At 32.6% G+C, this 16,569-nt stretch overlaps 1 protein-coding gene across 2 annotated transcripts in view; it reads left to right on the plus strand.

Moving 5' to 3' along the window:
* The window catches only part of LOC111027781 (box A-binding factor-like), a 42,497-nt gene that overhangs the window by 12,024 nt on the left and 13,904 nt on the right, over positions 1–16,569 (plus strand). For both annotated transcript variants that reach the window (XM_022306198.1, XM_022306199.1), the window contains exon 2: positions 9,935–11,396. In XM_022306198.1, the coding sequence (XP_022161890.1) occupies positions 9,935–11,396 (1,462 nt within the window). The remainder of the gene's footprint in view (positions 1–9,934; positions 11,397–16,569) is intronic.

Below are 16,569 nucleotides of genomic sequence, written 5' to 3' on the forward strand. Positions count from 1 at the left end.
CGTCACTGCATGCAGAGTAACCAAGGTCAACTGTCGCATTCCTAAACGTGTGTACCTACTTGTCGTGCAACTAGAAACGGTAGCCCAACAATTTTTTTACCGTCTGCGACCGATAGGTAGAAGAGGAGTAGTAGGGAGAAAATTATTTTATAGCACAGTAATATACTAATATCATAGAACGAATTTACATTATAATTATAATATAAATTTGTTTTATGCAGATAATTATAATTATTTTTCAGTTAAATTAGGTTTAAAATATTACGTGGGTACATGGTAGACGATAAATTTTTGGTAGAAAAGTTGACAGTTTTCTTAATGATAAGATCTATACAAAAACAATAGTTTCCAGTGAAGGTCGTACGTGTAAATGTACAAAAAAAAAATAAAAATAGTTGTCAAATTAGCACTCTTAGAATACGGCTTTATTTTCACTACAGTAAGTGAAAAATACGATGAACTAAAAATTCTTAATTAATATTTGAATGTATACTAAATTAAAATAGTAATCATTTTTATTTTTATTTCAACACAATCTGATTTATTGAAAAATGTAATTTAAAAAATCGTTTGTTACTCTTTATTTTATATACTTTAATGAATTCTATATAACCTATAACCAGAATGAAAACTGCATAATGTCCTTATATAATATATGTATGAAATAAAACTGATAGTTCAAGAATGACAATGCTAGTTACAAATCATTTTTAGTGTTCATATTAAAATTGTGTTTTATAATTCTATACATTAAACAGTACAATTAATGCTTATAGCCCTGTTTCCAATACAACTATTAAATTATTTGGAAAACTTTTAAGTATCATGAAATATTTATATTCTATTCATATTTATCAATTGAAAAAAAAAAGATAATACATAACTATATAGAGCTTTTGAAAAGTCATATATTTTTCACAATATAATAAGTATAACATAAAAAATCAACGGTGGTCTGTGGTTAATAAAAATGAATAAGTTTATACTTCTAGGAAATACTTGAAAGGTTAGATGGGTTATCTATATAGTAGTTTATATAAACGTATAAAATATTGTTCGTTAATCATTTACACAAGATTAAGCTTAACAATACCCTAATAAGTAATAACTATGTAAACACAATTTCATAGTAGTTTAATACGGGGAGTTGAATAATTAGTGTATAGAAATTGAAAGTGGTTACATTTGAAATGATGTATTTATTAGATGTAATTTAAAATATCCATTTTATAACAATGTGTTTATTTCATTATTTTTTATTTATATGACCGAAGTCCAATTTTTTAGTAGAAAAAATTCTCCGATCATCAATTTTGAGGGTGGTCTCTGGTAGCTAATGCGGTTTTTGGTTTGTACTTTGGTGGATTAAAATTATAAATCTCTCAGTACTTTTTAGAATAACAGGGCCAAAATGTAATATTTGTAATAATTTTAATACTATTATTAAAATAATAAAACTGTTAGGTAACCTTGGTTAACAAAAAGTTAGACCGTCGACGCTCAGAATCATGTTTCACCGTTTATAATGATTTATCAATCAATTCAAATTTAACCCATCCATTACAGTGACCTACTCAATAACAACGTATACTCGAAACCTACTATGCGGCAGAGCAGTTACTTAACTTGTAAGATTTTTGTCATTGGTTTTGAACAATTTTGTTTTTACTGCGATCTATAAAAATGATACTTAGTATTAACTGTCTTCATATTATTATAATTTAGACTTAACACAAAATACAATCGTCAACACCCATAATGATCATATAAACACTGAGTATAATATCCAAACAAAGCAGAAAGGAAACACGTGTTTGTATTCACTTACTTTTAAACTCGATTTGTATACAAATATTATTTTTACAATTTTCGCCAATGTCATTTACATAAAATAAATAACGCGAGAGCATCAATATAGCAGTATAACATATCAAACATATTTGTATGAATAATTTTTAATTCAATAATTATTTATTTATCATTCAGTTTTTCTATAAGGTACATAAATTACTATTTTTATGGTGTAAAATTATTAATTTTAGTATACATGGCTGAATCAGAACTATGAGTACCTATTGCTTATTAAGCTAAAATGTGTTTTCGTTTTATCTCGTAATATATAATATGCACCTAATTAAAAATTGAAAATAGTACAACAATTGTTAAATACGCAGTTACCTATACGGCTATACAGTATACGTATTATACTATATTTAAAACAGCTCGTTATCAAAGTTAAAAAAAAAATGTCTTTCTAATTGTATTTTAATTTGTTGTATTTAGAAGTAATGAGTTTACTCCTATATTATAATAAAAGCTTATATTTATATCATAATATGGGCTTTATGCTATATGCACCTAATGAATTAGTCTTTTAGCATTTAGTATCGTATTGTTATCAAAGTTGTAACGATGCTTTAATTAAATATTAGAAAGTCAAGTTTGTTAACATTTTATTCTTCATTCCGTTTTAAAAGACAAACATCGGATTTGTTTCTATATTTTGTATGCTGGTCCAGAGGAATAGTAAAACAAAACAGAGTGTGTACGTCGTTTAGCAGTATTTTCCAAGGACTCCACGTGTACAGACGACTATGGTGGGCGTTAATATTATACAAAACATACAAACGGACACATGTTGCATTTTTTTCTTTTTTTCACTTGTTTTTGGTTTTTTCTTACTCTCTCACTCTTGCTCTCTCTGTCCATCTCTCAATAATCTGCCATAGGATGACAAACGATCATAGCGTGTGCCACGAAATCTGGTTGTCGGGACGGTCTCCAGGGAATGGCACATGCTCGAAAGACAGATCTGGACGTCATCGAAAATTGCAATTAGATATAGTTAGCATGTTTTTGGATCTGGTTTAGCTTAAAATAACTACCCCGATGATGTCGAAGTGGTCTAATTAACGCAATTGTAATTTGCATTTCCCGTGACGCCTTCGTAACTCTGGCTAACGTTAAACTCAGTGATATGAAATGTTTTTATAGTTAGGATACGTCGATTTTTAATAATTATGTAAAAGCATATTTCTCTAATAGCATTATAAATAGTTTAAAATTTACAAAAATTGTATGCACTCGTTGAGAAAAATAAATACAAATTAATTCTTTCTAAATGGTATAATTTATCTGACATAAAGGTTTAATGACATTACGTTTTTAAGATGTTATTTTTAAACTTTTTTAATTTTTGTTTAATTATTTAAATTATTTTTCTATAGTTCAAATTAATTAACTAAATGTATGTACATCATATATATATATATATATATATATATGTTAATATGTAATATTTGTTATGCGTTTGGCCTCATTAATAATAAACGAATATACTTAAGCTGCATAATTTACCCAGTTAAAATTAGTTCAAAATATAAATTATTATTTTGTTTTAATAATCTGTAAGTTACTGAGGCAGTGAGACCCGACTGAGGAACATAATTCAGGTCCAAGTATTATATAAAAAACAAGACGTACAGTTTCAATAACTATAGTCTAATGTACAATTTACGAATTAGTTTAACGATGATGAAAGAAAATTAATATAAAAGTTGTTTACGACGCATTATTTTTAATTTATATGAATAAAAAATGGTTTAATTTGATATTTACTTTAATTAAAAATATCCAATAGAATGAGAATCAGACTAAATGTTGTATATTAGGTACTAACTATATCAACAGTATTAAATAATTATTAACTAGTTTTACTAAAATTATTTTAGCCGACACATTAACAATAAATCATTTTCATTTTCTTTCTTTAAAAATAATTAATTTTTGATGTAACTTAGTTAAGTCCGTTCAGGATATTTTTATATTACTTATATCTACAGACTGTATAATTTGCCTACCTAATCTTTCTAAACAAAATGAATAATAAAGTATTTTTTTACATTTTTTTAAGATTTTGCAATTATTGTTAACAATTTTCATTTTTAAAATTATATCATTCAAACATAATTTTTACTTAAATTTAATAGGTTCTTATAATATAGTAGTTATATATTATTACTTATCAGTGGCGCAACAAGAAAAAAATTCGGTTGGTTTTATTATTATATTTGTTAGTTATTAAATTATTTATATCATATATAAGTTGAATTTACGATAATTTTTTTGTTTTTTGGGTTATAGTCCACCTAACCGCTATATTTTATAAGTACTTGAGTTATTCAGAATATATACTATGGACAATTTATATTTTAGCTATATACGTGCTCAGAGTTATTTACAAATTATTATTAATACAATAAGGAGCAAATTCAATCACGATAAAACCAGACTTTCTCTGTTAAATAAATGTTAGTTTGACATTCACAAATTATTCACTCGTTACCATATTAACGTGTATTATAATAATCGACGAATTAATTCTAACCGGCTGTTCTTAAAAATTACAACGAGATCAATAAAACCATAATACATTTTTAACGTACTACAACATTATTTTGTGACATATTATTCTAGTAAATTGTGTTATTCTGTTTAATGTTATTCGATGAGCCCAAACGATAAAACACGACCGGGACCTTAATAATATTATAATATTCTCATCCGCTCCGTGCTGATCAGCTACTAATACGCCGCTTACAATTTGTCATTCTCGAAATTTACCGAAAATTATATTGGGATTTCATTAGATATTGTACTTTATGTAATTGATAAAAGATATTACCCCATGACCGTTCAATCGTTTTATGTAAAGTATTGTTGTTGGCACGAATTTGCTGCACAATAGACGTAGGCAGTATCGCGGTGTCTGTGTAAACATGTGTGCGGCCTACACTGCGACCTACAAACCAATATAATATTTTCCATTATATTTTATATTATAATTCCTCATATTATTATCCGCACTGTAATCGGATTTTAATACGTAATACTATAATGTATATAATATTGTACATAATAATGTAGACATTATATTATTATTTTATAGTAGTATAATAGTACCTACAGATTACAGACTACAACCTACCGACCGATTATCTTTGCGGTGTATGTTATGTCCCTTTTTCCTTGTATAAACACTGCAACCGAGAGGAGTCAATCGATTATCGATGATATTTTCGTGGTCGGTCAATGCATCACAAACGGGTATAATGTAATGTATAGCAACGAAATGGTCGTATACTTGAGTACCTAATAACCACGTCTTTAATATGCACTTTTTTTAAAATTATGTTTATTGTTTATATCAACGTGTCGTTCCCATCGAGTATATTTTATTTATCAGTTAAAGGGGAAACAAGTGTCGACTTCGTTATCTATTTCTTTGTGGCCACTGGACCGGACACTTCCTGCGAGAAATTCGCGATAAAAAGCCACTGTTGGATTCCTTTACCGGTCAGCAGCCTACATAATATAAACGAAGGAAGTTTGTAGGCAAGCGGGGTAGAACAGGAACCTCAGTATACGGGTTTAAGTGATTTTCGTATTTTTTGTTGTTGTATATGTGTCGAAAAGTGAAAATCGGTTAAGTGTGTCCGTGCGTACCGGCGTGAGAGAGTATGGGCCTAAACAAACCGGCTATTGATTCACACCTGAGGTCCTGTTTCCATTATACGACGAGGCATACTGTAAAGTGTAAATAAAAACCATGGGAACCCTTTGTTTGCGTAGGGTTAATTTTGGCTTAGTTTTTTTTCTTCGCTTTTATAACGGTGGTAAACAAATTGTCCCCAAAGACGTTATTGTAACTTGGAAATAAATATACATTGCTTTTAAAATAATGTCAAATGACATGTTTCAGTACCGAATGCCTATATTACCTATACTTAAATCGAGTAAAGGAATACTGGATAATTCCAGTATTCTCCAAAACTAATGGATTGTACAAATTTAATATTTTTCTATAAACAAAACGAACATTTTATTGCCCATAAATATCGATACTCCGAATTTTAGTTTAATGTTGTAATTTGACTCTAGTATATGTAAGGGCGGAATTGACCATCCTCACTACATAGACCTCCCTCGTCGAATTGTAAATATACGCCCTTATCACATATATTAACCCACAGTGTTAGTGAATTGACCTCCCCGACGTTTAGTCCCATATTAAAAAAGGTTATTATCTTGTGTGAAGTTTTATTCGAGATTATCATATTGGGGATGTTAAAATCCGACACCCAGATAAAAATTGTATTTAATTTTTTTCTTGATTGTGTATCATCAAACCCGAACACCCATATACATGAAATATTGGATGGTTATCTAATTTTTATTCTCAGTGTTATATATTTTAAAATATAAATTATCTGATATCATTGTAAATAACTCAATGGTAATCCGTTTCACATTTTATAATTTAAAGTCTGTGACTGACTATTGCCCGATATTCATATTTCATAAATAAATATAAAAATCTTGATTAATCTATTTCAAACTATTGGTTTAAATAAAATACTAAATGCAACTATAATAATTTCACATATTTCTTTATTTGTGAATATTTATTTTGATGTACACTGTTTAAAATACGTAATATTATACATATTTAATATCATATAAGTTATATTTTATATTATATTTTTAAATGGTAATATTTAGAATTTTGCATACAATTAAAATATCGTTAAAAAACAATGTACAAATGTAATTTTCTTAACTTTAAGTTTGATGATAAGTAAATTCGCTCTAATATTATAGCTAACACCACAAGATTGGCGGAAGGCAAATTTGCAATATTTCTGGGTCAAAGAGAGAACTCAAATAGTGAGGCAGTGTGTTGAGACTGTCTTTAATAATGAAGCAAAAATAAGATGCATAATTTTTGTACGTAGTTAAAATATTATCTTGATCATATTTATATATTGTATTAAATAACATGTTAACGAGCATTATTGGTCATATGATATTATGACACAATTCATTGGCGTATTTGGAATATTTTTAAGAGAGTTGTTGGTTTGTGTCCATGAAATGAGGATATACCTAATACCTATAGATATATATATATATAGGTACAAAAGAATTAAACATACAATTATAATAGTTTTTTTTTTTAATTTAAAAATTGTAAAAATACGCGTTAACTACCAGGGTTATTGGCGTTTTTGAAGAAATACATTAAATTTTAAAACTTCTTAAATACATAACTTCTAAAAATGTATACAAAATATCTTAAAATGATACATTAAGGTTTATGTTATTGAAATTACATGTAATTGTAATATAATCTATGTGGTCTTGTTATATTTTCTGAAATAGGTTTGTCTCTTTGAGGAATTCTAGAAGAGTCGATGTTCTCACTTAATTATAATAATTGTGTGGTCAAAAATGGCATAATTCTTAATGAAAATCGTCATTTAAAAAATATAGCAATATATTAAAATGGTATAGAATATAGATGGTATAGTAATATATAGTATGAGTGGCTTACTGGCGTACTGGCTTATCATTGTAAAGTTAAACACTACATAAAACTAACATAAAAATACTTTTTTAAGCAAACCTATCGACCTTGTTTTGTTTTAATTCAGTATTTATTATTTTTAATATTATACGCAAAATAGTAAATGACAAATAATTTCATCGGGTTTTAAAAATATATTGTTAGTGTATGTTTTTGTTTCATTGTGTAGATATACTATGTATGTTTGATAAAAAAATGTTCAGCATGATTATTATTTATATAGGTATGTTATAATACAAAATTATATTTCACTGGACACGTTTATTGGATCTCAGCTTTATATAAGTAACATATTACTCATATAGATCGGATTGATATAGGTACTTCCTATTCAGAAATATTTTTAGTGATAAGTAGGTCACGGATGTAAATGCAATTTTTATCACTGATAACTTGATCATTTGGTTGTTAATATTTATAAGTTATAACAATTGTTTATTTAGCCTTTGATTGTAATTGACTGAGACTTTTACATTTTGATAAAGCTGATATTTATAAAACTGTAACAAGTATATAAATAGGTATATAAAATACATTTATTCGAGTGTACGTAAGATACAACAATAGGTGTTAATCCTACACTTCAATGCGTTGCCTATAATTTAAATAATGACTGATATCATTCATTACAGTATACCAAATTTTTTTTCATCAATTTTGTAAATACGTAATACAGTAGATGTTATAAACAGTTAACTTTATGTTATATCAAAATATTAGGTAGGTACCCGGCACCTACTGTACAGTCACATAACGTTCAATACGATTTGATATAGTATGAAATAGTAGTAATACAATAGTAGGTACTATAATATACATTTTAATAAATGTAATTGTAACTTATTGGGCCATAAGTGTCGCACACAGAAGTGTCTAAAGGTCGGGGGTGAGGGGTTATTTTAATTTGCCTAGTACGTATATATATGTATATGCATGAATTTGTTTGTTTTATAAGACCATTTTCACGTTTTCTACAGAAAAACCTATCGGTCTGAACACACATTACTCCATGTCTATAAATTATACTCTCCTGTTGGACTAATACGCTTTATACACACAATGATTGTTTATACTGTTTGTAGTTTTTTATATTATAAATCATATATATTTAAAAGGTTGTAAGTCTTACGAATGACAAGTTAACAGCGACGAGTGAGGTTACTATAATTACCATTATTGATGAGTGTTATAGTTTATTATTGATAAAAGTTCGGGAATGTTACTAAAATAAATACAAAAATAGTAAGACAAATTGTACATATTTTTAAAAAAAAATATCATGTTTGGTATTTTTCGAAGGTTATGCGTATCAACGAGACGCTAAACTTTTTTTGTTTATTTATGTTTTGTTAGCATTCATATCAGTTAAATTGGTTATATTTGAAAAAACTGTTTATACATTTATAATTAGTTAACAGATAAATAGTGGAAATAAATGTATAATAATGAGTGATTGTTAGGAATTAATATTTGAACTTGCCGGTTTCTGTTATTAAGTGTAAAGGTATCTAGGTAAGCTACCTAGTATAATTTAGTATAAAAAATTTACCTTTGTTTAATTTTGTTGTCGGACCGAATGTTTTTGATTGCATTTAACCACTCCTCAATTTTTATATTTTAATAATGCGTAACTTGAATACAAAATATAAGTTTATTTATAAAAGTATGAGAGATAAATATTTTAGGCTCATAAAATGGAATATAATTGTAGATATTCTTTTAAATTTAATATGATACCGAAATACGTTGAAGTCCAAAATGTATATGATGATATGAATGAATTTTCATGAATGTTTAAATTATAAATGTTTTAGCTTATTGACACTCAAATGTTATTGACCTTTTAAAGATATTCTTTTGTGAAAAACAGCAAGTAAAAATTGCAAATAAGGAATGAAAATAAGCACATTTATTTTTACAAAATATTTTAAGTTAGGTTTTAACTGTTTTGTTATGCTTATGACCGACCACCGCTCTTATATAATACAATTAATTATGATATTAAATGATTGCTCGTCGCTATCAAATATAAAGACACATAATATGTATCCTACACCGTACACTGGCTGTACTTTTCTCACTTTTCAATGTAATTCAAGTCTGAAGTCAGTTACCCATTAGCCGTTGTGGTTGTAGTACAACGATTGGTTTTAAAAATAATTATTATTATAATCAAGCGGTTGCTCTATTTTTACGACAACGTGTTTAGCTCCGCGAAATGGTAAAATGACTTTTATTATAATCCTTAAAAAATCTATATCTGTGGTTGGAACCGATACTCAGGTCGGATGAAATATAATCTAATCGCTGTCAGCAGCACACATAATATGTTTACAGAGTGCTTTGATATTGACGTAATGCCTTATTTAGCAAACATGCAAAGTTTTAGCACAAAGTAGCATTAAGTTTCCCGTTCGATGGTTAATATGTATTGTGCGTGACAAAAGTCGAATGGGTTATGAAAACTAGCAAACTATAAAATATATATTTCTTGTTTATTTCGTTTAGGCTTATCGGCCGTAGCAGCAGCGGAATCGTCGTCGGAACAACTCAGCCAGCATCAGCTCCACCACCACCACCTGCAGCACCATGTGGTGGTCGGCGTCGGCGGTGACGGAAGGAGCGATTGCGGCGGCGAGTTCGACACGTCCGCCGAGGAAGACAGGGCGGCGGCGGACACCATCGACGAGCTGAACAACCGTCGCGGTGACGTCGTGACGACAACGGTTGTGGCCGCAGCGGAGGAGGCGAGCGATGAGTCGCCGCCGGCGGCCACAACGACCGCGGCGCCGTCGTCGTCACAGCAGCAGCGACAGCGTTGCGACGGCGCGACCGATGTGGTGACCGCGGCGGCGGACGAAGAAAATGGCGGCGGGAGCGCGGGCACGCCCAGCATCGGCTACGGGTCGCCGGCGGTAGATGGTGCGCCGGTCGGTAGGACGTCGTTCGGGTCGGAGGAGGAGGAGCCCGCCGCCGTCGACCGTTTACAGCAACAACCGGTTCACGGGACGGCAGACGAACGGCCGACCGGCAACGTGTACGTACGCCGCGATGATATGAACTATCATCATCCACACCACCAGCAGCACCAGCACCAGCAGCACGACAGTCCGCCGCAGCTACACGTAAGCACCAGTGCGACGACTACGACAACGTCGACGACCGGTGTCATCAACAACAACAACAACAACAACAGTAACAGCAACAGTAGTGGACCGTCGCCGAACAGCCGTTACGACATGTTGGTTGCACAGCAGACTTATCAACAAGCCAAGTACGGCAGTGGCCGGGACTTGATGGCCGCTATGTTCCCGCAAGTATTGATCGCGGGTCCGCAACAGATACATCAGCACCAGCAACAACGCGATGAAGACGAAGATTTTTACGAGTACCAGCAACAGGCGTACCAGCAGCAGCAGCAGCAGCAGCAACAGCAACAGCAACATAGCAAGTTCGAACACATCGTGCTCAAGCAGGAGCCGCTAGACAGAGTTCAAGTATACACCGACGAGTACTTCCACCAGGATCACCAGCAGCAATTGTCCGTGCAGCTCCAGGAGCAACACTGTTCCAGTCCGGGCAGCTCGGCGGGCGGTTACGACGAGGAAGTGGTGGTGGCCGCTGCTGCGGCCGCTAAAGGTGAACTACTCGACCTGCACTTGGCCCGGTCCGACGGTGGCGCGGGACCCGGACAGCAGGAGAATCCCTTTGCGCATCTCGTGGCCTCGCTGCACAGTGACTCGGGTAGCGCTTCCCCGTTGCAAGGCCATTTGCACGACGACCAACAACTGGGTGGATGTGGTTCGCCCACCGTCGGGTGTCAGCAGCCGCACGTGGCCGACCACTCGTATACGCCGTCGTCCACGGCTACCGATCAGCAAATTCCGCAACACTTGTCGACGCAAAACCATCACGGCGTCTACCACAGCAGTTCCAACGTCATACACCACAACACTTCCAACATGTCCGGGTGAGTTTCTCTTGAATTATTCATTTCCCGAGCTTTTTACCACCCCCGTCTCAACTCCGATCGTTGTGCAATTCGCGTTTTCGCGTTCTCTCTCTCTCTCTCTCCCTTGCACACACTTTGTCTCTGTTTCGTGTACGGTTCAGACGCAAACTTTCGTATATAATTGCGGGCCCCCACGTGTCGGCGATCGTAAAGATAATAATATATTATTAACGAACGTCGTGTTATGAAATCGTTTTGTCAGACGTCCGATACTCCGATTAACGTGTATTATTTATATATATATATATATATATCATAAAATCATATCTAATTCTGATCGATAATAATTAGGTTTCGGCCGGCGCGCGTGTGTGTGTGTGTGTGCGTAAAGGTAACCGGTGGCGTAATCGTCGTTATCGGTTATCGAGGTTAAGGGCCTCTCCGCCGTTCGTTTGTACAATAATGTTATATTTTTAAGTAGCAGTCGGCCGCCGAGATGACTCCCGAATCGTTTGCGCGCCGCTATCTTTGCGTCTGGCCGCGATCTCGTCCATCGATCACGTCTTGTACGATATTTTTGTAATAGATCCGATGACGGTGGGTGGGTCGAATAGTAGTGTCGTTGTCCGCGTATCCCGTCTTCTCCGTCGGTAGCAGACGGCGCGCCGGTGGCGGCATAGTCGTCGTATTCCGATCGAACCGTCGTCGTTGTCTTTATCGTATCACTCTTGTAATTATTATTATCGCTTGACTAACACCGACCGCGATCCTTTCGGCTTTTGCGGTTTCCACGCCAAACGTACACGATTTCATCGCGCATTTTTCACACCGAACACTACACTGGCCGGCCACGGGGTGTCTGAACCAGATAAGACTCTCCTATATCGGATTAGAGTTTTATTACTCGACAACTTACGGTGCAATGACCCACATTGTAATAATATAACGATATTTTATCGTTTATATAATATTTTATAGTAGACGATTATTATTGTGTTGACGTCGAACAGTTCTCATACTTTCGTGCTGCGGGATGCCCTAACATTTATTTTATATTTAGCACCGGCGCGGTGATGACGAACGTTCCTCAACACTAATGTAATTCCTTTTCGGAGTTATCGACTTCGAAAAGTTTACGACGAATCAAATTATAATTTTAAATCGTACGTCATTAGGGTGTGTGTGCGTTTATGAAGGCCATTACGTGGTACAATATAGTTCGTTCGCTTCGATAATTGGTTTTATTTCTCACACCGTAACATTGAAAGTCTAATATTGGTTTCCTATGTAATTTTTCGTACATAAGTAATCTTTATTTCATCACTATTATAGCAGTATAATATAACGTCTATTCTGGACGTTAGATTATTGTATTATATTATGGGCTTTAACAATTAGTTTAACATTTTAAATATATATTACATTGATGATCGTATTAATTTTGAATACTTCGACTATAAAAATTAAAAACTACCTATATATCTACAATAAATTATTGATCTCATTTAGTAGTTTTAAACAAAATTAAAACTATATTGTTTTGGCTTTTAATTTTAATTTTTAAATTGAGCCGTTAATGATCGACTACGGTGTATAGTATAATTCATAAAACTAGCCACATCATAATAATAAAATGATTTTTTTTTCATTTGGTACGTACAAAATAAATATCCGATTTTATGAATAATATGTTTTTCTTTTTGCCTTAATGTTTTATCATGCTATGTAAGTATTTCAATTTTAAAAATAGTATTTTCATTTTATGAAATACATTATGCCAAATAATTAGGTATACAACAAATGCGTTTAATCATTTGTGGTAAGAACTAAGAGCAGCTTAAATATTATATTATTAATTTTTCTCTTCGAGAGTTTAATTGTTTAATAATACGATATAAGTATTTAAATGGTTTAAAGCAATTATAAGTGTAATTTTATATACATATATAATATGTGTAACATTTTAAATATGATGTTGCATTATTTTCATCATTTAGTTTTTAATTTGTTTTAGTTTGTAAAAAGTGTATTCGGCTATAATTATTAAACTTGGGTAATGACTTCAGTTTTCATTATTTTACTTATGCAAATCTAAATTTGATTTAATATTATATCAAGTATTATGGTGGTGGATTTGTTGTGTGGCGTAGAACTATTTTTAAGTCCATTGTTTCCAAAATATTACAAAACCTTTAAGTCATGACGTGTGGTTAAATTAAATAAATATAAACTTGTGAAATTATCGACAGTAAATTATACGCTGCCCTATCCGACGTATTATTGCATACGAGTCAGGTTGAAACGTATATTACCCCATCTACCCGGTCGTTTACCTCCATCAGAAGATTTTTCAAAATTTGCGTTGATGTCGTCGCATTTGAGTCTCTCTCAGTCGAAAGAAAACAATCCTTAATACATAATATATTTCTATGAGTGATTCACGGGTTCTCAGAAAAAAAAAAAAAAAAACCATCAGCAAATCCGACGAAACACCTACTATTGCAAAACAATTATTATGCAGTATGCACGCTCTGCTCTTGGTAAACGCGAAACTAAGGAGTACGATTTACAAACAGATTTTTGTCGCAATTCTGCAAACGGCATTACATATTTTTATCGAGGTCAATGATCATCTTCGGGTCTTTGATATTTAAAACGATGGCGTCATAGCTTTAGACGACAAACGCCGAAGTAGTTCAGATTTAATAAAAATTCTCAACCTTTTTTTTTAAACCGTATCATTTTTTACAGTCAGCTGTTTATTTCTTATGGACCAATTAAAAAAATATATAATATATATTTCGCGGTATAAACTATAAATCTTCAAGTATCCCAGAAAATATTCTTAATTTTTTTTAAATGTTAAACAGGCAGTAATAGTTGGTAGTAGTAGTTGCAGGCCAGCATATAAAATAACCTCTTTATCGTCTCGTTTTTGCGCTATCTGTAGACAAATTAGATTCTCGTGTTTGCGTTTATGAGGTTTGATCGGAGGACAACCGTGCCCCGATAATGTCTGGAACTAAAACAAAAATTATATTTTAACGACTGGCTAGTGTTCAAAGCATTTAGTTTTTCTGGGCTTAAACTTATAACAGTATGTTTTTCGTTTAATTGTTTTTAATATGACATTTTTATAAAATTACCGTGATTACGATTTGTATTTCATCTTACAACTTAATATTTGATGTACTATAATTATTAAATGAATGGTATTATATTATATTGAAAATATATTATTTTGTTGTTTTTTACCAAAACAAATAAGAAACAAAAAACAATAAATAGTTGGAAATATTTTAGAGTTATCGTTCAGTGTACCACTATTATGGACGTTACAATATTTTAAACCCATATTTACGCAGTACTTCAGAGAATAGCATTTTAATTGTTTTAAATGCATTCTTGTCATTCTATTCAATCACGTGTGTGGGTTTACTGCCATGACCAGTGAATAATAGTAATCAAATACGTGCCGTTTTACAAAAAATATACTGTTTTAATAATTATTCGGTTACCAGAAATTTATCATCTCTTTAATTATAATCCACTGACCAAATCACCAAATTGAATGCACAACGAACGTCTACGATTTGTTGGCCGATCGTTAGTTGTTGAGAATAATAGCTACACAACATTCGAATGTGGAAACCATAACAAAATATAATGTAAAATATAAATTATTAATTAAATTGAATTACACGAAGTGGAATGCAGATGAGTAATAAAAAAAAAATCTTCACATTTTTTTAACGTTGATGAATAAATAAATGAATAACTATTTCATAATAATCATCTAGTGTTTTGATTTTTTTAACTTGAGCTTATTATTTTTGATTAATATTTTATTTTATTCATTTATAATGTTAACGTTAACGATGTATTCGTTTATTACTAAGAATTAGTATTATTACAATATATTGATTTCAAATTTGGACTTTTTGTCGTCTGTATATTAAAAACCTTAACGATCCTTGTTATTGCGGCTCGGTGCAAGGCCACCAAGACTTTAAAACTGCAGTTAGCTACGCCGCGGAGAAGTGCACATAATAATAATTTTGATAACCGCGTATGGGTTTTTTTTTATTTTTTTTAAAAATAATTGTTGATTTTTTTGTTCATAGCCTGAACACGTAGGTACATTACACTTGGTGATTTTTGTATGAAGGAATATCAAAAAACATTTTTTTTCTTTAAAACTGTATTAGCAATTTATTCTACGTCATGCTCTTCCGTCTCGATGACTAATAATAACTAATAAGTAAAATATATTAATAAATGTGAACGATTATTTCGGCATCGCAGCAATGTTTTCGTGTAAAAGGATCGAATAAAATTCGGTTCTATTTTTAATAAAATACTCGAGGGCGAACGGAATTTTTCCCAACTATTTACGATTAATGCGCGCACAGTGTGTGTGAGCGTGTGTGTGTGTGTGTGTGTGTGTATGCATGCACGCGCATGTATGTTATATATTATTATTATTATGTACATATACATATAAGTAATTGTATGCGCGTGTATGTGTCGTAGTATGTACAGTGTAAAACGAGCGTCGCGCGTTGCAAGAGGAATGAAATATAATAAAAACCGTCGTTGTGTTGTCGCGGCGGCCGCCGCCGCCACCGCCCCCGTCCTCTGCGGTTGATTCGTACGACCGACGGCGGCCTAATGAATAAATGGTAATTGTTCCAACACGTTCTCCGTGTGCTCGCCCATTGTGAGCGCAGCAACGTGTGCAAAGACCGTGTAAATTCATTATTACTTCGAAACGAAATGTAAAAAAAAAATGTTATATTTATGCTGGCGACCGTTTTTTTTCCATCTAATTTTATGGACGCGATTTAAGTGTTTGCGCTTGAGACCAAGGACACAACACCGCTTCTCTCCCCCTCTCCACCATCCCGAAGTTCGTTTTTATATTTTATTACCCGCGTAGGCCTAGATAAAAAGCGATTTCGACGCGTTTCCCTCGGCGCGTTAGCGCGAAAATCCACCTGTAGTTTGGTACACATGCGTTTTTGCCACTACTGCCAATCACCTACCCCTTCGCCACAACCATGTGTAGAATCGATGTTTTTTTGGTCCCGTCCCGGATATGTGTGAGTAGACATACTCTTATCATGGTTTGTTATGGTCGACTTGAGAAATGTAGATGAGACGCAAGCGCGTACAAACCCCGTCTTGAGAC

Source organism: Myzus persicae, unplaced genomic scaffold, assembly GCF_001856785.1.
Source record: "Myzus persicae strain clone G006 unplaced genomic scaffold, MPER_G0061.0, whole genome shotgun sequence".
Classification (NCBI taxonomy): Eukaryota; Metazoa; Arthropoda; class Insecta; order Hemiptera; family Aphididae; genus Myzus; species Myzus persicae.